Source organism: Schistocerca piceifrons, chromosome X (assembly GCF_021461385.2).
Source record: "Schistocerca piceifrons isolate TAMUIC-IGC-003096 chromosome X, iqSchPice1.1, whole genome shotgun sequence".
NCBI lineage: Eukaryota > Metazoa > Arthropoda > Insecta > Orthoptera > Acrididae > Schistocerca > Schistocerca piceifrons.
The window spans coordinates 516,985,289-517,012,680 of NC_060149.1; the positions used below are offsets into that span (position 1 = coordinate 516,985,289).

A 27,392-nucleotide genomic window follows, 5' to 3' on the forward strand; every position below is an offset into this window, starting at 1 on the left:
TGGCTTGTGTTGTGCTAACCATTAAAAGCCCACAGAACATGAATGTACAGAAGTGAACAGACCATTGGGCAAAATCCAGAGATGAAGGGAACTATAAGTACTCTAAGTGTGGTGCTACAGAAACTCTTTGACAAATTAAGTGGTAAGATATAGTGCATAATGTCGGAACAGATAGGCAAAAAATTAAGTTTGAAGAGAACGGACAATTTCAAGAAATAACAACAGTTAATTTGGCCCTGTATAGACCAAGAAAGACAATCAAAAGATTAGGATATGCCAACCAAATTCTTCAGGATGTTAATTTAGCAGACATAGAAAGATGGAATTCCATGTAACTGTGTGTGTGCAGTATGACAGAGTGTAGAAACTTATTTTTCCTTTTCCAGGTACCAGCTCCAACTAAAGGAAAAGGGAAACAATGGAAGGACACAAGAACAAAAAATGCTTTTATGAAAGAAGTTTTTGTGTGTGTACATATGGAAGGAGTGGACTACTAATTTATTTGGCTATGTATGTAGCAGAGGCACCAGCAAAATAAAAGATTAATGACACTGTATAGTAATCCTTTTACTTGGTTTAGGGTACATTCCACAGTAACCATGCATATGTCACCTCAGCAAGCCACTTCCCAGCCTTAAAAAATAATAGCAACTGCTGCATGAAGAAACTGTTTGTAATTTAAAGAGTTGACTTCTTGTGGATAAAGCTATTACTTTTACTACAGCTATTAACAATGTTAATTTACATTATTTAAATGCAGAATTTGCTCAAATTAGAAAAGAAGACTGACATTAATTTAGTGTATATAAGTCTGCATTAGAATATAAATATTTAGATGTTATATGTTGTATTGAAATGTAAAAAGTATGGAAGTAACATTTCTAAAATGTTCATGAAATTGAAAATAAAGTATGATTGTATATTTTGTGAGTACAAATCTTAACTTTACTTCATTTACTTTAAGAGAATTACTGTATGTTGAACTTCTGTACCACAGAATTACTTAACAGACAAACTGCAGTCCATATGAACAGTAAAAAATGTTTACTATTTGTATGTACCTACTAGTAGAGAGAGATGTCTTAATAAATATGTATATGCCTTAATAAAGAAAATTTGCAACCATATAGGATACAATCACATTTCTGAAATGTTACTGGATATGTCAATTTAGTTTGAACTGTATAGTACACACACTGGCTGACAAAATAAAGTGAAGCATGCAGAGGAGGAGGAGAAGAAAGAAGAAGAAATTAAATGAAGCTTCAGGGTTCATACGGTATTTGATGTTATTTCAGGGATTACAAAATCATGTCAAATTTACAAAGAATGTGATGGTATGAGACCACTTGACTGTTATGATGTCACACCCTCTCTGGCTCATTGTGTCCTCTCCTGAGGAAAACTATGGCACCACGATAAAGTTGCATGACAGGTAACACACGAGGAGACAGGATGTCTGCTACGTATATTTGTACCTTCAGAGTTCCCTCAATCAGTACCAGCTGTGACCTAAAGTCATACCCAAATGCTTCCCACACCTTGAGGTCAGGAGTAACACCACTGTCCCTCTCCAAAATATTGGAAAAATGTGACCTCTCCCCAGGAAGCCACCATACTTGTTGACAATGGTCATCTGGGGCATTGCAGAACTGTAATCATTGTGGAACACGTTGAGACACCATTCATCAGCAGTCAATGCTTCCCGGTCATGGCACCACTCCAAACAGAGCCGTTTGTGTTGTGGTACCAACGGCAGCATATTCATGGGATGGTAATTGCCTAGTCCGGCTGCTGCTAGCCTCTGATGAATAGTGAGGGATGACCAAGAACATTGTATGCGGCCTACAACTTGTTCCTGAATGGCAGGTGCAGATATGAAGGAGTTACAATGTGCTTGGTGCACAATATAGGAATCCTCCTCTGTGCTGGTCAGACGCGGTCGACCACAACCTTGATGAGTATGTTTATCCTCACATTTCCATGCAGTCCAACATCATGCTTCTGCCACATTAGAGTGCTTCACAAATCTGTATCTTGGATTCGATCAGCCAGCCAAATTGATACCCATAATGAGGCTCCATTCGAATTGTGTCAGGTGTTGATAATGTTGTCTTACCTGAGTATGCAGCATCTCTGTGTCCTTCACAGTGGTCACTCAATATCTGATGATGTCCACATCCCTTATATACGCTACCAGGCCTGATAACAGCAAAACATATTAATGACACTAATGCACTCTGGTGGTTGTTCTGCCAGTCATATAATTTCCACTCAGTCATTTCTGCCACCACCCATAGTGTGTATGTGACAAAGTTACATTGACATCTGACCGTGTCTTCTAGACACTTCTCCTTTTTTTCAGACAGCATATTTAACTTTAATCATTTTTTCTAACTAACTTTGTACAGTCAGTTTCTATAGTTACAACTGTTCTGTTACTATGAAGCTCACTCGACTGTTGCTACCTGCCATTAACCCTTTCAGGGGCAAAATATAAAAAAAAAAAAAAAATCATTTTTAAATTTTCCTGGTTTTTATTGTACTAATTTTCATACAGTGAGAGAGAAAAATGTAAAAATTTAATGAAATATACATAAACTGAACACATACAGGGTGGTTTCAAATGGAGCCACTGCCCGCTAAATGTCATCACTTTTGATGATACAGTAAACAGCAATTCCTTTCTGCAGATAAGCGTAAGGCTACCTGGCAGTGACTACATGTCCATCTGCTTCTGTGGGGTTCTTTCTTTGTGCTGCAGTGCACACAGCACCTTGAGGTTCCATGTTTTGGCAGATGTTTTGCTTTCAGTATACATTTATCATGGGGAACAACAGTTTTGAATTTTTTTTGCAGATGGTTCTGACCGTGTACTGGGATGGCCAGGACTATTTTTGAAGACATAACTGCCTACCAGGCCTGTGGCAACACGTCTTTGAAAATCCTTTAGCACTTGCTTCGCTGTTGGATTACACAATCGAAACAGAATAAATGCATTTCCAATAGAAATAACAACTGTATACCAAAATAATCTTAGGCACCACCTTCATGATTTCCTGTCTATTGCATAAAAACTGTTCATCATATTTGCCTTATCGACACATCCCATATTTGCATTATATGATTTCACTATTTTTGGGCAAGGCACCTTTGTGATTTTTCCATTCTTTTCTTTACGGCTAACTTCTTCAACACATACAGGTGAATCAATTGTAGACAGCAACATGACTGCATGTTTGTCTTTCCATTTGATGCAGGTAATGCCATCAGAACGAACTGACCAGTCAAACTCTCCTCTTTGCAACTCTTTGTATGTTTTTAGCGTAGGAAGTCCTTTTCTGTGTGATCTAATTCTTCCACAGGCAAAAAGTCCGTCATCTTTTAGCTTCTGTAAATGTGAGACACTGGTAAAAAAACTGTCAAAGTATATGTGGTATCCCTTTCCTTACAAGCCTTTACGCATATATCTCACAATTCTCTCTATTAAGGATTTTTCCACTATGCCTTCAACTTTTCCAGTATGTATCTGAAAATCATAAATATATCCAAGCTTATCAGCTCAGACCCGGATTTTGTATCCCTTCTTGATTGGCTTTGGTGGCATATATTGTTTGAATGCGATTCGTCCTTTGAACTTCACCATGCATTCATCTATAGCTTGCTCCTTAGTAGGTGCATAGAATTCTTTGAAGATTAACAGTATCTGATTGATTAGTGGACGGATTTTATACAATTTGTCATAATTTCTGCTCTCCCTTGAAGGCATAACAGTGTTGTCATTGATGTGAATATGTGTCAATATCCAGCTGAACCTTTTTGCCAACATTAGTGAGGAAATGTACTCATCTCAAAGTTCCTTATGGGATGACCAGCAATCAAGATAATAACAAGGTTTCTTGATTCCCATTAGAATGTTTATAGCCAAAAATACTTTTAGTTCTGCTTTAGAAAGAGGTCTGAAATTGCCACCTTTCTGTGTTTTGTACAGGTTAGACTGGAAAACTATGTGTTCTAACATAGTGTCACAAAACAGACACAAAAAAAAAAATCTACTGGTTGCTTACCTTCACTGTCATTTTTAAGTTTTCCTCGTACACCAGCTTCCTCTGAAAAATTGGCGGCAAAGTTCACTGCACTGACGTCCTTTCTCCATGAAAAATTTGCAATGGAATACAGTGGCAAATCGTCATTAGCGCTGAAACTATCATCACTGTCATTGTCAAAATGGTCCTCGCTCTCACTTTCCGAAATAATTTGAGATAAAACAGGTGTTTTCATTTGCAAATCCAGATCACTGTCTTCAGCTAGCACATCACTTTCACTGACACTGCTAGTGTCAATCTGTGAGTCGGGATCTGAAGGAATATCTACGAAAAGGCACTCCAGAATTTCCTCATCCTTTAGTCTGTGAGAATACATCACGTGAAACTGGGGGGAAAAAAAAAATTCGTCACACCTAGTAATGCTGCCGTTACAGGAGAAGTGGTTTCAAATGGAACCACCACAAACTCACGGAAATAAATGCATTATTTTGGTTATTATTGCAGTACATATAGTATTAATGTAAACAGAACAGTATTCTGCATTTGATACAGGCATAAAAGTTACCTAATACAAAAGAATACAGTCACAATTTGAGAACAAAGACGTTCGCGCACAGCGTACAAAAATGGCTATCCAACGCGCCTCACTACTTGATAATATTTACAGATTTCGAAGTGGTTCCAGTGGCAGCCGCTAGAGGACAGCACCAACTAGGCTGCTGAATGGTGTCCCCATATGTAGCCACTGCCCTTTTGCCACAAAATGAGAAAATTGTAGGTGGTTTCAAACGGAACCACTTCCCCTGAAAAGGTTAAAGTTATCAGTTACTTAAACAAAAGTCTCTGGATATCACTGAAGACCTGAGTCATTTCCCCCAAGTTGTTCTTCAAAATTTTCTGCAACACGTGCATGTTTACTGCATGCAAAAAGACTTCATGAAATACATTTTCTGTATTTACTGCGTTACTGACCTGTTTCTGATAATTTAGTACTGATTTTAGATACATTGCCTGCTGCTTACCTAGTATGCATGTTCACCTAGTATGCATGTTCCACTGCCAGTCCAGGCCACGGCACCAGCTTCAAGGCTCTGCTGTAGCTGCTGCCAGCCTTCTGGCAGTCAGTATGTTAACTGACATAGGACCTCACAACAGAAGAATGGGTAACCAAAAATTTTAATCTCCTATAGTTTCTTTCAAGTTGTTCTAACATATTTATTTCAGTCATTAAATTAATGAAGTGTGTGAGACTTTACTATGTGTTTGTAGTAATTCTTGCCCCTTTTCGTGATGTTATCATTTTAGAAGAAGAATCCAAATCATTCAGCAATGTACACTTACATGTTATACCTTCAAAATTAACGCAATTTTTTTGTGAAGCAGCAGTAGCATACTAGGCGAGAGGGGGGCGAGAGGGGGGCGAGAGGGGGGCGAGAGGGGGGCGAGAGGGGGGCGAGAGGGGGGCGAGAGGGGGGCGAGAGGGGGGCGAGAGGGGGGCGAGAGGGGGGAGAGAGGGGGCGAGAGAGGGGGCGAGAGAGGGGGCAAGAGTGAGAGAGGGGGAGAGGGGGGGAGAGGGGGAGAGAGGGGGAGAGGGGGAGAGAGGGGGGGAGAGGGGGGGAGAGGGGGAGAGAGGGGGAGAGAGGGGGAGAGAGGGGGAGAGAGGGGGGGAGAGGGGGAGAGAGGGGGGATAGGGGGAGAGGGGGAGAGAGGGGGGATAGGGGGAGAGGGGGGGAGAGAGGGGGAGAGAGGGGGAGAGAGGGGGCGAGGGGGCGAGGGGGCGAGAGGGGGAGAGGGGGAGAGGGGGAGAGGGGGGGAGAGGGGGAGAGGGGGGGAGAGGGGGAGAGGGGGGCGAGAGGGGGAGAGGGGGCGAGAGGGGGAGAGGGGGCGAGAGGGGGAGAGGGGGCGAGAGGGGGAGAGGGGGCGAGAGGGGGAGAGGGGGCGAGAGGGGGAGAGGGGGCGAGAGGGGGAGAGGGGGCGAGAGGGGGAGAGGGGGCGAGAGGGGGAGAGGGGGCGAGAGGGGGAGAGGGGGCGAGAGGGGGAGAGGGGGCGAGAGGGGGAGAGGGGGAGAGAGGGGGCGAGGGGGAGAGAGGGGGCGAGGGGGAGAGAGGGGGCGAGGGGGAGAGAGGGGGCGAGGGGGAGAGAGGGGGCGAGGGGGAGAGAGGGGGCGAGAGGGAGAGAGGGGGCGAGAGGGAGAGAGGGGGCGAGAGGGAGAGAGGGGGCGAGAGGGAGAGAGGGGGCGAGAGGGAGAGAGGGGGCGAGAGGGAGAGAGGGGGCGAGAGGGAGAGAGGGGGCGAGAGGGAGAGAGGGGGCGAGAGGGAGAGAGGGGGCGAGAGGGAGAGAGGGGGCGAGAGGGAGAGAGGGGGCGAGAGGGAGAGAGGGGGCGAGAGGGAGAGAGGGGGCGAGAGGGAGAGAGGGGGCGAGAGGGAGAGAGGGGGCGAGAGGGAGAGAGGGGGCGAGAGGGAGAGAGGGGGCGAGAGGGAGAGAGGGGGCGAGAGTGAGAGAGGGGGGCGAGAGTGAGAGAGGGGGCGAGAGTGAGAGAGGGGGCGAGAGTGAGAGAGGGGGCGAGAGTGAGAGAGGGGGCGAGAGTGAGAGAGGGGGCGAGAGTGAGAGAGGGGGCGAGAGTGAGAGAGGGGGCGAGAGTGAGAGGGGGGACGAGAGTGAGAGGGGGGGCGAGAGTGAGAGGGGGGGCGAGAGTGAGAGGGGGGGCGAGAGTGAGAGGGGGGGCGAGAGTGAGAGGGGGGGCGAGAGTGAGAGGGGGGGCGAGAGTGAGAGGGGGGGCGAGAGTGAGAGGGGGGGCGAGAGGGAGAGAGGGGGCGAGAGGGAGAGAGGGGGCGAGAGGGAGAGAGGGGGCGAGAGGGAGAGAGGGGGCGAGAGGGAGAGAGGGGGCGAGAGGGAGAGAGGGGGCGAGAGGGAGAGAGGGGGCGAGAGGGAGAGAGGGGGCGAGAGGGAGAGAGGGGGCGAGAGGGAGAGAGGGGGCGAGAGGGAGAGAGGGGGCGAGAGGGAGAGAGGGGGCGAGAGGGAGAGAGGGGGCGAGAGGGAGAGAGGGGGCGAGAGGGGGAGAGGGGGCGAGAGGGGGAGAGGGGGCGAGAGGGGGAGAGGGGGCGAGAGGGGGAGAGGGGGCGAGAGGGAGAGAGGGGGCGAGAGGGAGAGAGGGGGCGAGAGGGAGAGAGGGGGCGAGAGGGAGAGAGGGGGCGAGAGGGAGAGAGGGGGCGAGAGGGAGAGAGGGGGCGAGAGGGAGAGAGGGGGCGAGAGGGAGAGAGGGGGCGAGAGGGGGCGAGAGGGGGCGAGAGGGGGCGAGAGGGGGCGAGAGGGGGCGAGAGGGGGCGAGAGGGGGCGAGAGGGGGCGAGAGGGGGCGAGAGGGGGCGAGAGGGGGCGAGAGGGGGCGAGAGGGGGCGAGAGGGGGCGAGAGGGGGCGAGAGGGGGCGAGAGGGGGCGAGAGGGGGCGAGAGGGGGCGAGAGGGGGCGAGAGGGAGAGAGGGGGCGAGAGGGAGAGAGGGGGCGAGAGGGGGCGAGAGGGGGCGAGAGGGAGAGAGGGGGAGAGAGGGGGCGAGAGGGAGAGAGAGGGAGAGAGGGGGAGAGAGGGAGAGAGAGGGAGAGAGGGGGAGAGAGAGGGGGAGAGAGAGGGGGAGAGAGAGGGGGAGAGAGAGGGGGAGAGAGAGGGGGAGAGAGAGGGGGAGAGAGAGGGGGCGAGAGAGGGGGCGAGAGGGGGCGAGAGGGGGCGAGAGGGGGCGAGAGGGGGCGAGAGGGGGCGAGAGGGGGCGAGAGGGGGCGAGAGGGGGCGAGAGGGGGCGAGAGGGGGCGAGAGGGGGCGAGAGGGGGGAGAGGGGGCGAGAGGGGGGGAGAGGGGGGGAGAGGGGGCGAGAGGGGGCGAGAGGGGGCGAGAGGGGGGGAGAGGGGGGGAGAGGGGGGGAGAGGGGGAGAGGGGGGAGAGGGGGCGAGAGGGGGCGAGAGGGAGAGGGGGGCGAGAGGGAGAGGGGGGCGAGAGGGAGAGGGGGGCGAGAGGGAGAGGGGGGCGAGAGGGAGAGGGGGGGCGAGAGGGAGAGGGGGGCGAGAGGGAGAGGGGGGGCGAGAGGGAGAGGGGGGGCGAGAGGGAGAGGGGGGGCGAGAGGGAGAGGGGGGGCGAGAGGGAGAGGGGGGGCGAGAGGGAGAGGGGGGGCGAGAGGGAGAGGGGGGGCGAGAGGGAGAGGGGGGCGAGAGGGAGAGGGGGGCGAGAGGGAGAGGGGGGCGAGAGGGAGAGGGGGGCGAGAAGGAGAGGGGGGCGAGAGGGAGAGGGGGGCGAGAGGGAGAGGGGGGCGAGAGGGAGAGGGGGGCGAGAGGGAGAGGGGGGCGAGAGGGAGAGGGGGGCGAGAGGGAGAGGGGGGCGAGAGGGAGAGGGGGGGGCGAGAGGGAGCGAGAGGGAGAGAGAGGGAGAGAGGGAGAGAGGGGGCGAGAGGGAGAGAGGGGGCGAGAGGGAGAGAGGGGGGCGAGAGTGAGAGAGGGGGCGAGAGTGAGAGAGGGGGCGAGAGTGAGAGAGGGGGCGAGAGTGAGAGAGGGGGCGAGAGTGAGAGAGGGGGCGAGAGTGAGAGAGGGGGCGAGAGTGAGAGAGGGGGCGAGAGTGAGAGAGGGGGCGAGAGTGAGAGGGGGGGCGAGAGTGAGAGGGGGGGCGAGAGTGAGAGGGGGGCGAGAGTGAGAGGGGGGCGAGAGTGAGAGGGGGGGCGAGAGTGAGAGGGGGGGCGAGAGTGAGAGAGGTGGCGAGAGTGAGAGAGGGGGCGAGAGGGAGAGAGGGGGCGAGAGGGAGAGAGGGGGCGAGAGGGAGAGAGGGGGCGAGAGGGAGAGAGGGGGCGAGAGGGAGAGAGGGGGCGAGAGGGAGAGAGGGGGCGAGAGGGAGAGAGGGGGCGAGAGGGAGAGAGGGGGCGAGAGGGAGAGAGGGGGCGAGAGGGAGAGAGGGGGCGAGAGGGAGAGAGGGGGCGAGAGGGAGAGAGGGGGCGAGAGGGAGAGAGGGGGCGAGAGGGAGAGAGGGGGCGAGAGGGGGAGAGGGGGCGAGAGGGGGAGAGGGGGCGAGAGGGAGAGAGGGGGCGAGAGGGAGAGAGGGGGCGAGAGGGAGAGAGGGGGCGAGAGGGAGAGAGGGGGCGAGAGGGAGAGAGGGGGCGAGAGGGAGAGAGGGGGCGAGAGGGGGCGAGAGGGGGCGAGAGGGGGCGAGAGGGGGCGAGAGGGGGCGAGAGGGGGCGAGAGGGGGCGAGAGGGGGCGAGAGGGGGCGAGAGGGGGCGAGAGGGGGCGAGAGGGGGCGAGAGGGGGCGAGAGGGGGCGAGAGGGGGCGAGAGGGGGCGAGAGGGGGCGAGAGGGAGAGAGGGGGCGAGAGGGGGCGAGAGGGGGCGAGAGGGAGAGAGGGGGCGAGAGGGAGAGAGAGGGAGAGAGGGGGCGAGAGGGAGAGAGGGGGAGAGAGGGAGAGAGAGGGAGAGAGGGGGAGAGAGAGGGGGAGAGAGAGGGGGAGAGAGAGGGGGAGAGAGAGGGGGAGAGAGAGGGGGAGAGAGAGGGGGAGAGAGAGGGGGAGAGAGAGGGGGAGAGAGAGGGGGCGAGAGAGGGGGCGAGAGGGGGCGAGAGGGGGCGAGAGGGGGCGAGAGGGGGCGAGAGGGGGCGAGAGGGGGCGAGAGGGGGCGAGAGGGGGCGAGAGGGGGCGAGAGGGGGCGAGAGGGGGCGAGAGGGGGCGAGAGGGGGCGAGAGGGGGCGAGAGGGGGCGAGAGGGGGGAGAGGGGGCGAGGGGGCGAGAGGGGGGAGAGGGGGCGAGAGGGGGGGAGAGGGGGCGAGAGGGGGCGAGAGGGGGCGAGAGGGGGCGAGAGGGGGGGAGAGGGGGGGAGAGGGGGCGAGAGGGGGGGAGAGGGGGCGAGAGGGGGCGAGAGGGAGAGGGGGGAGAGGGGGCGAGAGGGGGCGAGAGGGAGAGGGGGGCGAGAGGGAGAGGGGGGCGAGAGGGAGAGGGGGGCGAGAGGGAGAGGGGGGCGAGAGGGAGAGGGGGGCGAGAGGGAGAGGGGGGGCGAGAGGGAGAGGGGGGCGAGAGGGAGAGGGGGGGCGAGAGGGAGAGGGGGGGCGAGAGGGAGAGGGGGGGCGAGAGGGAGAGGGGGGGCGAGAGGGAGAGGGGGGGCGAGAGGGAGAGGGGGGGCGAGAGGGAGAGGGGGGGCGAGAGGGAGAGGGGGGCGAGAGGGAGAGGGGGGCGAGAGGGAGAGGGGGGCGAGAGGGAGAGGGGGGCGAGAAGGAGAGGGGGGCGAGAGGGAGAGGGGGGCGAGAGGGAGAGGGGGGCGAGAGGGAGAGGGGGGCGAGAGGGAGAGGGGGGCGAGAGGGAGAGGGGGGGCGAGAGGGAGAGGGGGGGGCGAGAGGGAGCGAGAGGGAGAGAGAGGGAGAGAGGGGGCGAGAGGGAGAGAGAGAAACATGTTTCTGAAAAATACTGTGCTGTTCAGCAAGTTTATAGGGAAATCAATCACCCAGTTTTTTAGTCTAAAGAAGTTCTTGTAAGCAACAGAACACAACCAATACTACAGTTGCGATCATTACAGTTTTCAATTGGCTCAATCCACTACAAATAACCCACGGGTGAGTGTGCCTATGTATGAAGTGTGCTAATCACAAACATTGTCTTGTACTGGTCTGTTGTTGTTGTTTCACAATTACAAGCTTGTACATATTCCTTCTTACTGCTTCAGCTAACACAGCAGTCAGTTGTGCCATCATATACCTATGAAATCAACAGTGAGTTACATGAGAAAAAATTATGATCTGGGCAAGAAATGACCCAGATTCTGAGCTAGCAGCATGATCCCACAATGAGGCAGTTATCTGTGAGATAATTAGTAATCAAGTAAGTGGTAGGTAGGTACCTGATGAAAGTTCCCTGTTTAGTGGTTCAAGTGGGTCATTAGTGTGGTTAACATTTGTATGCAGCAACAGAGTGATACACTGAAAAGTTTATTTTATTGTTGTCTAATTAAATATTGATTTACTTCCTATAATGTAGATTTCTTTTATCATCACTTATTTAAATTAAGAGTAAACTGTGATTTTGCACATTCACACTTACCTTGGTAACATAAAGGCAACTAATCTTTACACATGTAAAAACTGTGCCCCATGCCAACTCTTGTTATGAAAAACAGCATGACCACTCGAGGGTTGATGTATCACTTTGCATGGTCAGTTTACAGACCAAAATTAATAAAAATTAAGTATGTTATTTGTTCTTTTAATGTGCCAGATACAAATGTCCAGATAATTTTTTGGAGCCTTTATTGTATTATGATCACCTCTGTAACAGTGTGCCTGCACATTCTGAAATTTCCTGGCATTTTGAAACCGTGTGATGAAGCCAATACTGGAGAGCTACAGTTAAGTATGTAAGGTAATTGATAAGTCCTGGTGTAAGCAGAACTTTGAGTGAGGGTAGTGAGTCATGCCTGGGTAGCTCAGCCAATAAGAGTATTACCCATGAAAGGCAAGGTTCTGGATCTGGCACACTGTTTTAATCTGCCAGGACCTTTAAGCTTACGCAACTTACACTCAAAACTTGCCTGTACGATTTTACAGCACACATCTACCTCTCTGTGCTTAAAAATATAAACTGTGTAATAGCAACGTCATATACTGCCCCAGTTGTCAGAATCCCGTTGTCCTTAATTATGCCTTTGTAAAAACAAATTTTTTAGTTTCACTTTCACAGTCTTTTTAAGATAGATCAGCACAGCTTTGCACCAATGTATCTTAATTGCTGTACATAATCAGTTTCTTGTTCTACATGATCCGGGCAATTTATATTACATTTATAGAATATTGTGTTTGAAAAAACTAGACCAGGTATTGTAACAAGTGATGCAGGTGAGGGGTTGGAAAAAACAACAGTCAGCCAGGGAAACACACAATATATTTCAGTATATTGTAACCATTAATTACATTTGTTTTCACCTACATGCACATTTATCTGTTATACATACACTATATTTCTTAACATCCAACAGATGAAAAGGTACATTATGAAGGTGGTTAGGAATCCCAGTGGCTACTTATATTGTCTATTTCTTTTTAAACAAGAAGATCTTGAAATAACTTGGAAGAATGTATGCATCATAGTTAATTGTTATTCACTCAGGCTGGTTACATTAACTCATTCTTAATAAACATATTTTAACTTATACCCCAACACAGTCTTCACTTGTGCAAATACATATACTTCTCAGCCACTCCTGAAGTCATGAAGAATCAAACCAACATTCATCCAAACCCGGTATGGAACCTGCACGCATGCAAAACACACACACACACACACACACACACACACACACACACACACACACACTGCCTCTCAGTGAAACAAACAAGAAGAGAAAACCACATAATAATAAGACAAAATAAGAACATTTAAAATTAATGAAGTAATTATTATCATTAAAATATAAAAAGTTATTATAGAAATTACAACAGTGACATAGGAACTTTCAGTAACATAAACCTGCAGTAAGTCCTCTATAAAGCAATACCTGCAACATTCTTCAAGGGCAGAGCTACTTTACTTTTGTCAGGGAATCAATAAGTATGATGAATTTCACTCTTCTGTGGAGGTTAGTATCAAGAGGAGTCACCATCTGTATTGGTTTGCAGAACATTTTTTTGGGGGGGAAAAACTGGATGATAAACTACAGATTATGAAGAAATCTTGTTTGAAAATCTATTCAGAAGACTAGACAATGGTATATTTGCATTTTCTATTCTTCATTAAATGTTTATGTTGAAGACAACTTTAAATCATTCTGGGAAGAACTTATTAAACAACAGAACTGATCACTGCAAGTGGAATGTTTGTGTGAAAGGTGACGACAAAATGGCAAGTCAGGTCATTTTAGAATGGTTTCATATTTGAAGAAGAGTTTTAATAATGACACACACCTCTGAAACAGTTACACTACAGACACACAGATATATATCAACAGTTTTGATCAAGTGAAATACTTATAGGCAGAAAGTGGTTATTGCACTCTAAGTGGTTATTGCACTCTAACAATTTCTACTTCACTCGATCCATCAACTTTTATATTCTCTGGTACAACATGTAAGCACACTTATTACTCGAAATATAAAATTTTGTAATTTTATGACAGTTAATTCCTGCTACACAAAAAATAATTGGTTGTAACAACTTTTTGTTATAAAATGCTGAACTTAATCACAAACAGACACTTGATCACAAACTGTACAGTTCTCATATACAACTTTTCACATATTCTGAAGTATGTACATACACTCATATACAATTTATAGCAACACTAAATAATATTAATTTATGGAACACAATTTTAAAAAAAAAGTTTTTTTACATAAATAAATCAAATTACTTTATTTCTAGTATTTCAACAAAATGTAGTAATTTATCCTTCTATTTCACCCAATGAAAGGAAATCTCATTTATTTTAGAAAATTAATTCAGCTATTTATTTATTAATGTGCATTAACACTATTTTTAATTTGATATTTTATAGTCATTCTCTGGTATGTTTTATAGAACACGGTAACTTGAAAATTGACATTTTTCCTTTATGATTAATAAAATATTTGGCGAATTCTGAAGCTGACATCCAGAACAAATAAAATAGTTTTAGGCTAGCAGTAATCTCTTTTACAATGAAAGAAGGCCATTTCATGAAGCCCTTAGGTATACCCAAAAATAAGCTGCAACTGGTCATAAATGTACGTCAGCCTACTGTTACAAGTTGTCAGCTATTTCAGATCAGTTGTATCCTCAGCATCCAGCATCTCCTCAATTTGATTCTCCCAGTTTGAGTCTTGTTGACTGTCTCCATCTGCAACCACTTCATAATCTTGTAGTTCTGCTTCTAGCTCTTTCTCCCACTCTTCTTCTGGAGGAGAGAGACAGATACGGAGGAAGCATAATGACAACAGAAAGCTAAACATCTAAAGGATACAGATGGGAGAATGGAATTGGAGAGGAAAGGATAAAATTAACTTGAATGATGTATGGTGTGAACAAAAATCTCTAAAACAAAATAACGTGCACCAGTAGTTGGAAATAATTTCCTGTCAAAGTTCTTTAAATTCTACTCTTGCTATTAACCTTAGCACGAGATCTGCAGCTTAACTACATCACATCTGCACTGTCTTGGTTTCCAAAAATGTGTAAGTACATTACAATTCTGGCATGAAAAGTCGTTAATTTCCATTTATCTACATACGATCACAACTTTCATCTATGACTGCTACAGTAAGCTGCTCATTTTATAAATTGCTCAAGTAAAAACTATCCAGATGTAAACAAAGAATACTCTGTTTTCACAGTTTCTCTGCACCACCACTATTGTCTCAAACTGCTTCATAATTTTGAAAGTAAAAAATAACTGTCTGTGCGCAGCTTTAAGCACAGTCTAATCCAGCCAGAACTACTTTGGACTTCAAAAACTAACTACATAAACTGATAAAAAATACAAATATTTAAGTACTTAAGCCTACAATTTATGCAACACTGAGTTCTCCCACTAACTTAAATAAAATTAACTAAAATTAAGCAATGAACAAAAACTCCATCTGAACAGACCTCTTAAGGCCCAACTGCACCAACCAACCACTGTCTCATCCTCTGCCGATAGGCATCACTGGATGTTGATACAGAGGGGCACGTGGTCAGCACACCACTCTCTTAGCCGTTGTCAGTTTTTATGATCAGAGCCACTACTCCTCAATGAAGTGGCTCCTCAATTGGCCTCACAAGGGCTGAGTGCACCCCACTTGTCAACAGCACTTGGCAGACTTGGATGGTCACCCATCCAACTGCTTGTCGAGCCCAACAGCGCATAACTTCGGTGATCTGATGGGAACCAGTGCTACCACTGTGGCAAGGCCACTGGTGTAATGAAGAAAGTAACAGAAGGAAAATGGTAAACTGAAAATTGGATAACAAAAACTGCTGAAGAAACACCATTATTCACCTTACAAACATGAAATTGCAAGGGATAAACAGCACCCACTAAAAACTGTGACGAACTTTCACTTTTGCTCTTACTCCTTTTTCAAGTGCCAAGAGACTGAAAGGATTTGTCTTAACACAATTTCGTAGTATGGAACACAACAATGCACCCACCTTTTAAAATATGCCCACAATGTATTGACAGGGTAGGAATAACGCATGGGTATCATTTAAGAAAAATACACAGATGTGGTTAACTGCATGAGAACATCAGCTGACAGAAGTTAAAGGAGTGTAACACTGAGAATATGAAGCAAAAATTGTGATAAAGATAGTAAAATAGCAAAAGAAGGCTATCCGGATGAGCAATAAAGATATTTTAATACCATAAACAGGAGCTGACCTAAGATCTGAAGCAAATAAAGATAATTGACCAACTGGCAACATAATAAGTTTACTTGCTGAAGAAAATTCCTGTGTTTGTAAAACAGAGAAACAGTTGTCTTACAAGTATGACAAATAGCTATAGTTGCAACACTGGTCAATGCTGTGAGTTTTGTGGAGAACCTATTCACAACCTTAGTCACGCGTTTCAGTACATAGTGTTGAGATATGAACTTATACATGGACTGTAAACTGTGTTCGAGGAACACTTTATGCTACACAAGAGAACATAGAATTTTAAAAATAGTAGGCAATGTGATAGAGCCTCTGCGTTAGACTAAAATTAGAAGGAATGGACAAATTCATTTCACAAATCTCTAAATGGGCCAGTAGTGAGGGTAGTACCCTTGTGCAAAAAAGCTGCATCTTTCAGCCTGTACACTGGATTACTACACTTCACTGTGAAAGTATGAGTGGGAGCACGGGAGTGTGAACAACAATGAACTTTGTATCTTTGGCATGAGATAAGGAAGGACACCAGGTACACTCTTGAAAATACAGGCTTGAACACAGTAGCCCTCTTCTTCAACATTATGGATTACACTGGTTTCTCAAAATAAAACCATCCACACTATCCCTAGTTATATTCCAGGACCTATGCATCACGTATATTGTCCTAGTCCATCTGTATTATGCCCATTCGGTAATTACATTCTCTGATAAGTAGAGTCCCATTCTATACCCCACATGTTCAATGCACCACCAAGTTGAACACTGATAACAAATGCAAAATTGTCTAAAGGCGAAACTATGCCGCACGCAACCTTCTATCTCTTACACAAACTTGTTCATTAAAAAATTTACATGTACATTAATAGCAATCACATAAGTTGACTAACAGCCACTGAACACAGGGTACCGTAAGCTGGGGTTACTTTGGCCCTTTATAGGCAATTTTTTTTTTTAATTTTCCCCACTAAAATTACATCATCAGTATGGAGCAAACAAGGTAATATACATTTACAGCATGTGAAGAATGATCTACAAGGTTGTGAGTTCTACGAAGTGATACAGAGTTGGCAGTACTGGACACAATGTTGTTCATAAAATATTTAACACCAATTACACCCCAGTAACTTCTGCCTGGAAGGTTAACATCAGGTATGCTAAAAATATGCTGAGTAATTTTGCATGCTGTCAGCATTAGGTAATAAGACGAGAAATGGTCATTTGTGTGAAATTCTGTTAGTAAACATATTTAGCACTTCTTTAAAATGGTTAACATTTTTGCAAAATATGGGGTTACTTTAGCCCAGGCCAAAGCAACCCCAAAATGAAGATGAAGTGGTGCTAGAATCTGATGGCAACCCTGAAAGTTTCTCTGATATGCAAGTTGATGTCCAGCACCACAAAACATTGAAAGATAAATTAGTAGTTGGGCAGTATACTACAGTTTTATACAACTAAGAAGAATATTTGAAACTGGAAAGACATGAGTGATGAGGGTGCCAAAGTGAACTCTATGGGGAAGTTGAAGTCCTACTGAAAATTGCCAGAAGAAAAAGGCAAACCATTTTATCCTTGGGAGAATTTGATACGAATTATCAGTCCCACACAAATAACACAATTTGGCTATATAATATAATCTCTTTGCAAATACTTACCACAGTGTAACAAATAAGTTAATGAATTAGTCACCTAATGAAATATACTACACTTTTATATTTACTGTATCACTCTCTTAGTAAGTTCAATTTCCATGTGCTTACCTTCAAAATTTGGCAATTTATTTTTCCCCTCATACTCCCAAATTCTATTCTAGTGATATTCATTGAATTTACTTTGTCCCAACATCATAGTACTACTCTTCCACAAAGAAATGAGTAAGTGGGTTGAAGTAACCCCAACTGCAGGTAACATTGGCCCACTTACGTTTATGGAACGACAGCAACAAAAGTGATGTTTTTTGTTATTAACCTACTTAATTGATGGTACAAGCCTCTGACAATACTGGCAAAAAATATTTAAATTTTCTCACTGTTGTTACCCTTTGTTTTCTTGCCACATTTAAAGGGCACAGTAATCTCAGTTTACAGTAACCCAGTCCATTATCCCAATGACTTGAGCAGGAACTTCATCAGCAGTGCACATAGGATACCTAAGTGGTTTTTACACTTTATCTTCATGAAACATTATCAGCCAATCATAGTTTCTGTCAATGACATTTTCGTAAATATATGAAGTTCTTATTAAAGCCTCCTCCACATTTACACTGCACCATCCTTGCACCATAATCCTCCAAACTCCGCCTCTTTTGATCTTCTGCCCTATTCATAAAACAATGCACTTCCCTTTTACTTGCCACCGCTCACTGGCTCCATGCCATATACTTCACATAACAATGATTGTTAAATATGCATTATGTTTCCTAAAATATAATCTTTGACAGTTCATTATAGTATTTAGTGTGTTCTGTTCCCTGCTTGCAACTTCACTTTGAAATTGAGTGGCGTTCCATCTTCTCTAGAACTGTAATTCATCAAAAGGTCACAAAACAATAGAATAAAAATAAACACATAATTCCAACGCATGAAACATCATGTCAAAAAATAATGGCGTATTCAGTTATATTAACCAGCTTCACAGTCTTATTTGAATACATGAAATATATTTGATCAGTCATTTCAGGGTTAGAGAGATATATTATTATGTCATAGGTTATCCTCAATTCAGACCTATAAACCTTTATTTTTTTTCCTTCAAGCCAACAGTAAGAGCCACAGCCATTTACATTACAGAAATTTGCAGAGACCCAGCAGTCAGCATAACACATTTTACTTCTGTTAGTTTCACGGCATAGCTATTTGTTTAATCTCTCATTAATCAGTTCTGTCTCCATTTCACACATAATAAGAAAATGCAACCAAAATCCAATGTAAGTCTGGCTTTGAGCATTAGAGAATCAAAAAGGTGCGTCTAGAAAATTATTTCCACAGTGCAAATGCGAGCATGCATTTAAATAATTGTTAATATTGTGACACAGCCATGCTCATTGAGGTAAACTATTACATTAACTAATGTATGAAAATTAGACTCAAGTGGCATCAAAGTGGCAGGAGACTTTACAGGAAATGGGGAAGGCCGTGTGTTCCATGCTTTTCTCCTTCTTCTTAGGCTGTAGAAAAAAGAGCAAACAGGAAGCCTCACCCTCTGGACTGAAAACTTCGTAATTTTTATACTAACAGAGTTTATTACAGACAATAAATGGAACACCATGAGACCAGCACTTACCAGCACATCTGAGAATTGAGAAGTAACAGCACATTCTCACAATTATTGTATGCATATAAAGCTATGAGCCCAACTTCATGAGTTCCATGAACACATATTTTTAAATGAATATACATGTTACATTTAGAACTACTTGTGCACAAGAGTTACACAAGACCAAATTATTAAAAGAAATAGTTGAAGCTATACAGATCAGGTGTAACAACTACTATCCATTTCTGTGGTGAGAAACATGTGGCAAAAGATATTATAGTTTTTTTCCATTTTATTTTATATTTTTGCCTAATTATGAAGCTCTGTCTCTAACTCTAGAGTATTGAAAGCTCAAATGACTGTACAACCAACATTTATTCATGGAAACAAACAATATGGTTTCTGGGATAAGATAAGAGAGCTCCAAAGATTCTGTAAATTTCTAAACTATATTATTTAAAATTACTTTGGGCACTGATTAGCATATAGTGGTTGCATCAGTGAATTACATGGCATAACCATGATGCCCTTGCATCATACTGACCCGAAGAGAGTATTCACTCAAATGAAAAATGATCGAGAAGACCAACAGCAATCTTATCAATCAACTTTCATAATCAGTATTTGGTTAGTATCACAACACTATGGCAGCCACATACACGTCCAATAGTAAACAAATCATTCGGTTCATGTACAGTACAGTCACATCAATGGTAACTGAAAGTAACACAAAGAAATTCTGTGAATTTATCATCAAATTAGTTAAGTTAATTGCACAGAAAGTCAAATTATGTTTGTGACAATGTGAGAAAATAAATATAAGTGAGAATTGACGTATTTCTTCTGGAGTATTTAAGTCTTTGTCCGAAATAAGGTATCCCATTTCTTACCAATAACATTCGTTTAATTATGTTTTGTAGCCCCCATAAAAATTGGCAAGGGCAGGAGGATGGCTTAAACTGGTGTTCTGGTCAGATGAAGGCAACACCTTTCACTCCTATTACGGCCATGTTCCATACAACTTTGCAGCATTGAAGCACGAATCTAGATTGATGACTGCTACATTTTCTGAGGAATAAGATATCTTTTTACATGAATCCTGCTATGACCATATGTAAGGAACAGCAGGAGTGGTTGTGAATTCATTTTGTCAAAGGAAATAAAGAGCATTAATAAATGAGCAGAACAATGACATGTAAAACGGCTTTTTGTCGGGATTAACACCCCCCCCCCCCACACCTAAAAAAAATTTACTTGGGTCCTCCACTTTTTATTTTTTATTTGTTGTGTCAGTGGCATAATGCATAACATAGGACATAAGACACCTTACCATGACACTGAATCTGCAAGTTCTGCACACTAGCTATTAATCTGGAATGCTTTTAGAAAGGAACACAACCATAATCACTGTTCAGACATGCGTGGTACAATATGTCCCAGTTGCAGTCAGGATCACAAGAGCCTCTGCTCATAGATGCTAATATCTCTCTGACAACATGGGAGCCACACAACAGCCAACACGATCAACAAACCCTCCAGTGCCTAAAAATGATCTGTGCTAAAGCACTCCAGCAGAAGCCTGCCTACCAAAGTTCCGTTAGTAACACACAGGAAAGTGAGTCTGAGGTATGTAATATGGACACCATATTGTTTTCTTTTTCCATCTTAGCACGATAGAAATATGTAACTGGTTTGCGTCGAACATTTCAGAGGATGTTATTAAGTAGCCAAGTAGAAGGTAACTACTTCCAGTTTAGCCATGATCCAAAAGAACTGATAAATTTTGTTGAAATAAAACCTACTTGAATTTACTTAAATTACATTCTCGCATTCTTACATTCTGCATTTGTTTTTATTAATTGTAAAAGTCACACTAGTGCATTATTTGTAATTCACAAAAAGCAAATAATGTAAGTCAGCTTCACATGACCGATAACAGAACAAATGTGTCACCACAAAACAGCTGCCACAGTGTATTTAACAGAATGCACCATATAAATTAGCTAACTTTCTTTTATCTTCCAAATGGATTGGACAATCACAGTTCAATAAGGATGAGTAAGGAATTTAGTTATCATTTCAAGGAATCATCATACCATTCACTTTAAATGCTGTAATAATATCATAGAAAACTTATGAAACAGTTAGATGAAGCACCCTGATGCTCACAAATACGAGCCAGTTGTTTGAATCGCTATGCCACCCTTGTCTGTATACCCTTATAATACAAATTTATATGCCAGCTGAGAGAAGTGTACTATTAACTGAACAGTTAGATTTATGGATATGAATTAACAGATTTTCAAGGAAGCTGTACTAGCAGCAACTGAGCTTACATTAATTCCTCTTTGAAGCATTGCTATTTAACCATTCAATATTTTTAATTAAATTAGAATACCATGTCTACAAAGGAACGGTTCCATTCTCTTGAAGAAGGGCTCATGATGTGTTCCCTAAATAGTTTTAACTGATAAGAAAAATCTCATTGCTACTGGCTGTAAGTGGTGATCATGCATATGCTTTGTGTGCGCACACACACACACACACACACACACACACACACACACACACACACACACACATTAAAATGACTAGACTGCTGAAACTGTGCACCATGTTTACCACACATGATGTCCATTAAAGACAGTTCATAAAAAAATGAAACTCTTGTATCTACAGGTAATATATTCCAGTTTCATTTCATATGGAATGGGAATACAGCTGAAAGAGGTGATCATGTTTCTGCACAAATTACATGCATTTTTGCATTACTTTCAAATATTTATGTCTCATCCATAAAAGACTTATTAATACTTTCTGTTAACTAAACTTATCACAAATAGTTTACACATTTAGGAGGAAGTACCATTTTTTGAAATTTAACTCTCAACTCACATTATAAAGACCAACTCTGAAACAGTATTTACTTACCTCATTAAGTTGGTACACAAGTAATTCCTGCTATTCAGCTGTGTGTCCTAGGAATGTGAACAGGTACACACAAGTACAGTTGCAAATAAAACTGAACTAACCCTTAATTCCACACTTAAGTTGTACTTTGTGGTCTCCCTTGACTGTAATGAACTTTGTGAGCCAATATATTATCTGTGTCAGACTAAGTGAAAAAAATCTATGTTTACAAAATCTACACAACAAATTATGATTTTAAATTAAACTAAAACCAAATGCAGCTAAAAAAACATAATAGTTATGAGAGAGGACAATAGACATACAGAGAGAGAGAGAGAGAGAGAGAGAGAGAGAGAGAGAGAGAGAGAGAGTTTCAACACTTCAAACAAGGAGTTCTTTCGCCCTGAAGGACAGAAGCACACAGCTGTAGAGAGACTTTTTCGAAGATCACATGGGACTGTCACTCAGGGTCCTGAATAAAAGAGAGCGAGGTGGGGCAAGATGTACATTCAGGTTCCCTTTTTTTAGTGTGATATCTGGATGCGACATCTTCCATCTGAAACCTTGAAAGTACCTTTCTTCTATTTCTCTGGACACACAAATACCTTGGTCTAATACTATAAATTATTTTGCCTCTCTGCTGAGACTGTCACCCTCCACTTGCTTCTCTGCAAAGTTGGGAGGCCATGCTTGTTGGTAATGAAATATTAAAACATATACGAAACAGTGTTTTAGAGAGGGCTGTTACTATTTTGTTTTATCATGAAGCTCTGTAAAATTATTTATGCACCATAGTTCCCCAGAGTACTGTGTGTTTATGCCTCTCACCTTGTCAATAGCATACGAAAAAGGAAGGGTGTGAGGGGCAGGCCAGGCAGGTTGGGAGACAAGAGATCACATATCACCAAGCAAAATTATACACTCCTGCTTCCAGTGGTCAAACTACAAGTATCCTATAGTACTTACTTTGTTGACAAAATAAATATATGAGGTCATTTACTTTCAATAACCATCTTTTTTTCGCTTCCATAAAAACACAATCCTCAGAGTGTAATGAACATTTGACATCAAGGTTCTCGCAGACAAAACATTTGGGAGGGGAGGGGGGGGGGGGACGCATGGGAATGGAGAGGAGGAGGAGGAGGAGGAGGAGGAGGAGGAGGAGGAGGATAGAAATTCCTTGCATATTTTTGAGAGTTAATTGAGAAGCTTTTTGAAGCACCTTCCAAATCAGATTTTCTGGTAGTTCTCAGACACTATTTAGCTTCTGGTCTAAACATGCAGGATTCCATATGCAATATTCCTGAATACTGTGTGCGGGTGTGTTCTGAACCATCTCTCTTATAGATCAAGTGCAGTCCCCAGAACTGTACAAAATAACTGGGAACTTTCAACTCATTTACTTAAGAGAGAGTCTGTATGGTCATTAATGTTTCCATAACAATTGGCTTTATCTTTAACACCCCCCCCCCCCTCCCCAAATATACAATACAGAATGGTGGTCACTGTGTTATGCTAATGAGTAAATTTTTTTTTTTAAGTCCATATCAGTAGTTCAGTACACAGAACTTGAGGATGGCATGTTGAGAGCCAGAACCTCATACTGCCGGCAATTTTTCCTTGGTGGGAAGACTAGGATCAATACATATTAGACAAGTGTGTGTGTGTGTGTGTGTGTGTGTGTGTGTGTGTGTGTGTGGCAAATTTTAGGAATGTAATACACACGATTTCAGACAGCTAGAACTGTCAGATCATTTTCTCTGAGACAACTTTTTAAATTTAGAGATTATTATTAAATTTAGAGATGTACAAATTGAATGTGGTTGTAAATTTCTCAGTACATCATAACAAGATTACTTAACTTGAGAAGACAAGGAAGGCAAGCCACACGTGGCAGTGATGACTTCGCAAAGCATTGGCTCTTTCTCCACAATATGTATATTGCAGTAAAATGTCATACAATGCCTTTCATTATTTTAGAATTTCCCAAGCAATGGAACCAGAAGTTCATCTTGATGAGACAGTTTTCATAAACAGTAAAAATATTAATCATTCATACAAACTCGGGCGCTAATGACCATAGCAGTTTTGCGCCCTAAAACCAAAACAAACAAAAAAAAACAAAAAACAAAAAAAAAAAAAATCATACAAACAATAAGCTAGAAGTAACTCTGCTTTCAGTGCCATCACTGATTTCTGACCCACTTCACTACCACCTAGCATTCTCTTCACAAATATTATTGCAAGATCATTCCTGTTTCACACATTACAACATTCACTATTTGTCAGACATTTTGATGGAATAAGGTCATGGAAAGCCACAGTCAGTCAGTACTTCAATACACAGGAAATAAACTGATGGTCCTCATATCTAGGTTGGGAATAGCAGCAAAAGCTTAACTATGCCATATTTCCATTGCATGCTCTATTTTGTTTCAAAATGCTTACAAAACTTCAGCAGCCCATTATTCAGTATTTAAAAACATACATGACATATATAAAAATGGAGACAGAATGTGATAAAACAAGCAGTGTTAGGCTTCAGAAATATTAAGCGACATCGGACAATACTCCTTCATATATGCGCAGTACTGAAAATATATGATAACAACATTCCAAAGCCATGCACAAAAACAACAAGCAATCATTCATGCAAACTTAGTAAGAAATGTCAAACCTTACTCTCTCGAAAGTGGGATAGTACTAGCAGCACCAGACAAACACAGATCACATTTGCCAGTTAGTTCTTGTATAAAATGTCCTCTCCCCCCTCCCCCTACCCACTGGCCCTCTGAAGTGGTATACTAAAAAGCAAAGTCGATCTCATGTCAGTTACGGGTAAACTGAGATACAAAACATTATTTAACAACTAGCAAGTCAAACAATTCTCATCTGAATTGCCACAGTCGCACACACTCTTGGGCAATCTATACTGTTCAATGCCTTGGTTATATGCGTGCCTATTGCTCATTACACCAGTTGTTCAGCATTCCTTGCATTAAATTTATCAGTTAAATATATACTTAAACCAATAAGATATCAACTATTTCCTAATGTAATGGTAGCCATCATTGTTTAACTGGCAGGAAAAATTGGGAATATGATACACGATATTTATCAGAAGAAAAAATTTACACTGTGAACACTGGCAATATGCAAAATGCACAAATATACTATTCTGTGAAAGCTGCACAACAAAGATTAATCTACACTATACAACTATCCACAGAATAGGTCTGCTCAGTTATTTTACTTACCATTCCTTTTGTCAGGATCCATACCGAGTTTTTTCATACCCTCTCGAACCTCCTCTAAGTCCCTGGAACTTGCCTGGAATGTGTCTGACACAAACTCGTGAGAGGGGCTGTCTGCAGGTGCTTGTTCCGCAACAGGTACTTCATGGGGTTGGGGTTTTGCTACATAAGACAAACAGCCAACATCGACATTCACAGCAAATTATGGGGGTGAATAATGGAAACAGTGCAAGCAAACACTGAAAACATGCATCTGTAAAAATAAAACTTAAAATTCATGCCACTTAATACAATTTGACAGCTACTACTAGTCTCTTTTACTCAGTTTCCAACATTAAAAAACTAATAAATATGGAAAGGTATCATTACCTACCAATAGTGCATATTATTCTGTACCACTAGCTACAACACTGATATCATGATTTACACAGCATTTCTACAAGTTATTTCTGTCTACATAATGGTAACTGCACTCAAATGAGCTAAACTCTCCTGAATAATATATAAAGTGAGCAGTTTGTGACTACAAAATTGTCTTTTTCTCACCCTTTCAATTATCCACAGAAGTGTGTCATAGGGTATGACGCAAACAGAATGAAAAATATATTTCCCAACACTGCTGATGGAAAATCAAGAGGCTAAAAGATAAAAGGCAGTGTAGTTTCATATGTACTTCCTTGCATCATGAAACAAAACTGTTGAAAAGGTTCACTCTATGAGAGTAACTAAAACATCATATTTTTATTTCGAGGTGCAATTCACATTACAGGAACAATAAAAATCTTTCAGTGAGACTAATACTTTTGTTCCACAGCAAAATTACAGGGTGGTGGTTGATGGCACCAGTTATAAAACTTGAATACATTCTTACACACAGTCAACTCTAGAAGGAAGTTATAATGGCCATAAGACTGACATGTCACTGACACATTACCTTCTTAAATGCATGGAAACCATCACCAGCAATATAAAATATATGGAATTACAAGGTGTTGGAGAAGTATGTGGTAAAATCTGTACATGGAAATGCTTCATTGTGATGAAAATCTTAAAATACAGTTCTTACATACGTGTTGGACATGTATAAGTTCTAACAAGAACACATGGAGCGTATTTGTATGTCATTTTTTGGTCAAATTACTGTTACAATTTCTTTCATTAATTACATTTGTGCGAACATAAAATGAACTCAATTTTTACATATTCCATCGTATTCAATACCGCTCTATGTAGACACAATAATGATTTGTTGAACCATTTCCTCTCATTTAGTGCACAGTATTTTTTTTTTGGCCAGGTTTTATAGCCAGTATGATTTGTACATAATAGCATTCGATGTAGTGGTTCATTTAACATCACAAAATCAAATTATATTAAATGAAACAAACTGTTACGAACATAAAATGTGACAATGAATTGCGTACCAGCTTACAACTTCTTCCTAACAACACCCAAAAACAATTTTTTTAAGTAACTCGACGATTTTCTGTTTGGTATATAGAATCACTTGAGTTACACAAAAATTGTAATTTTTCATATAACACAGAGAGGGGTCAGCTTCCACAGCACACCTTCAGCTTCACTTCTCACCAAATGGCAAATCAAATACTCACAGAAAGAAGAGGGAGCAGCATTAGGGTTTCACATGGTATACAAGTGATGGGGTCATGAGAGAGAGAGAGAGAGAGAGAGAGAGAGAGAGAGAGAGAGAGAGAGAGAGAGAGAGAGAGAGAAAGTGGTAAAGATAGTGCCAGTGTTCTTTTCAAAGGAACCATACCAGAATTTTCCTTCGGCAGTTTAGGGAAATCACAGAAAAATCTGTATCTGGATTGTCAGGCACATATTTGAAGCCTGGTACAGTGTTTTAGCATTATCTTATGAAGTAATAGTGCACACTGAATGGTGCTAAGCGAAATTAAGTGATTGAATCCTTTATACAAAATGAACTGTTTGCAGCATAATTACTGTGTATAATGTAGAAGAAATAAACAAACAGGAAAGTATGAAAAAAATGAATATTTACTAGTAATTCATGAATTCTTTTAGTGGTGTAATCCTGAGATGCTCAGCAATTCAAATAATGTGTTCTCTATCCCGAACTACAAAGTGCAGCATTGTGTGTCACTGCTGTCACAATGTCATTGTTGTTGGTGGTGCTGTTTTTAAGGCCAAAATTCATGAGCAACTGTGTCCATAAGGGACATGTAAGCTTTGCTTTTAATTGAAGGGCACTTTCTTTGTTAATCAGCCAGAAAGAGAGTTCCAGCAACGATCTGTATTTCCTCAGACCTGTCAGTTATGCTGGGAACATTTCTTTCCACTTCAAAAAGTAAGTAATAATATTACAGATAGCTAATTACATATTTCTGATAGTTTGATGATTGCCTTTTATGGAGGAGTGCCAGTAATTCCTAGAGAAGAATTTCTTGTCATGGTCTTGTAGAAATGCCTAACTGCATGTATCATTATGGTAGAAACTTTTCTGACACATTAATAACTCCTCTGCCATTCCAGTTCCACAATATCCATAATCTTTCTAGTTCTTATGACACCTATGTTGTTGTTGTTGTTGTTGTTGTTGTTGTTCCCCCATTGTTACTGT

At 43.4% G+C, this 27,392-nt stretch overlaps 3 protein-coding genes across 5 annotated transcripts in view; 2 read left to right on the forward strand and 1 right to left on the reverse strand.

Moving 5' to 3' along the window:
- LOC124722865 (mitochondrial pyruvate carrier 2-like) overlaps window positions 1-556 on the forward strand; it is a 60,596-nt gene extending 60,040 nt beyond the window's left edge. Inside the window, exon 4 of the mRNA XM_047247996.1 lies at window positions 387-556. Within this exon, the coding sequence (XP_047103952.1) occupies window positions 387-453 (67 nt within the window). The 3' untranslated portion in view covers window positions 454-556. The remainder of the gene's footprint in view (window positions 1-386) is intronic.
- A 5,244-nt stretch (window positions 557-5,800) lies between these two features.
- On the forward strand, window positions 5,801-12,053 carry LOC124722484 (fibril-forming collagen alpha chain-like; the record flags this gene model as incomplete). The annotated part of the gene is made up of 5 exons (XM_047247640.1): window positions 5,801-6,540; window positions 6,857-7,565; window positions 8,765-9,361; window positions 11,836-11,884; window positions 12,025-12,053. Coding segments are annotated over 5 exons (2,124 nt in total), but the record flags the coding sequence as incomplete, so codon positions are not given.
- Window positions 12,054-13,048: 995 nt separating this feature from the next.
- The window catches only part of LOC124721529 (synapse-associated protein 1), a 289,918-nt gene continuing 275,574 nt past the window's right edge, over window positions 13,049-27,392 (reverse strand). For 2 of the 3 annotated variants that reach the window (XM_047246547.1, XM_047246549.1), the window contains exons 8-9: window positions 24,794-24,952; window positions 13,049-13,917 (exon numbers count right to left, since the gene is read on the reverse strand). In XM_047246547.1, coding sequence (XP_047102503.1) covers window positions 13,778-13,917; window positions 24,794-24,952 — 299 coding nt within the window. In that variant the 3' untranslated portion in view covers window positions 13,049-13,777. The remainder of the gene's footprint in view (window positions 13,918-24,793; window positions 24,953-27,392) is intronic. The other variant, XM_047246548.1, reaches the window with a different exon arrangement.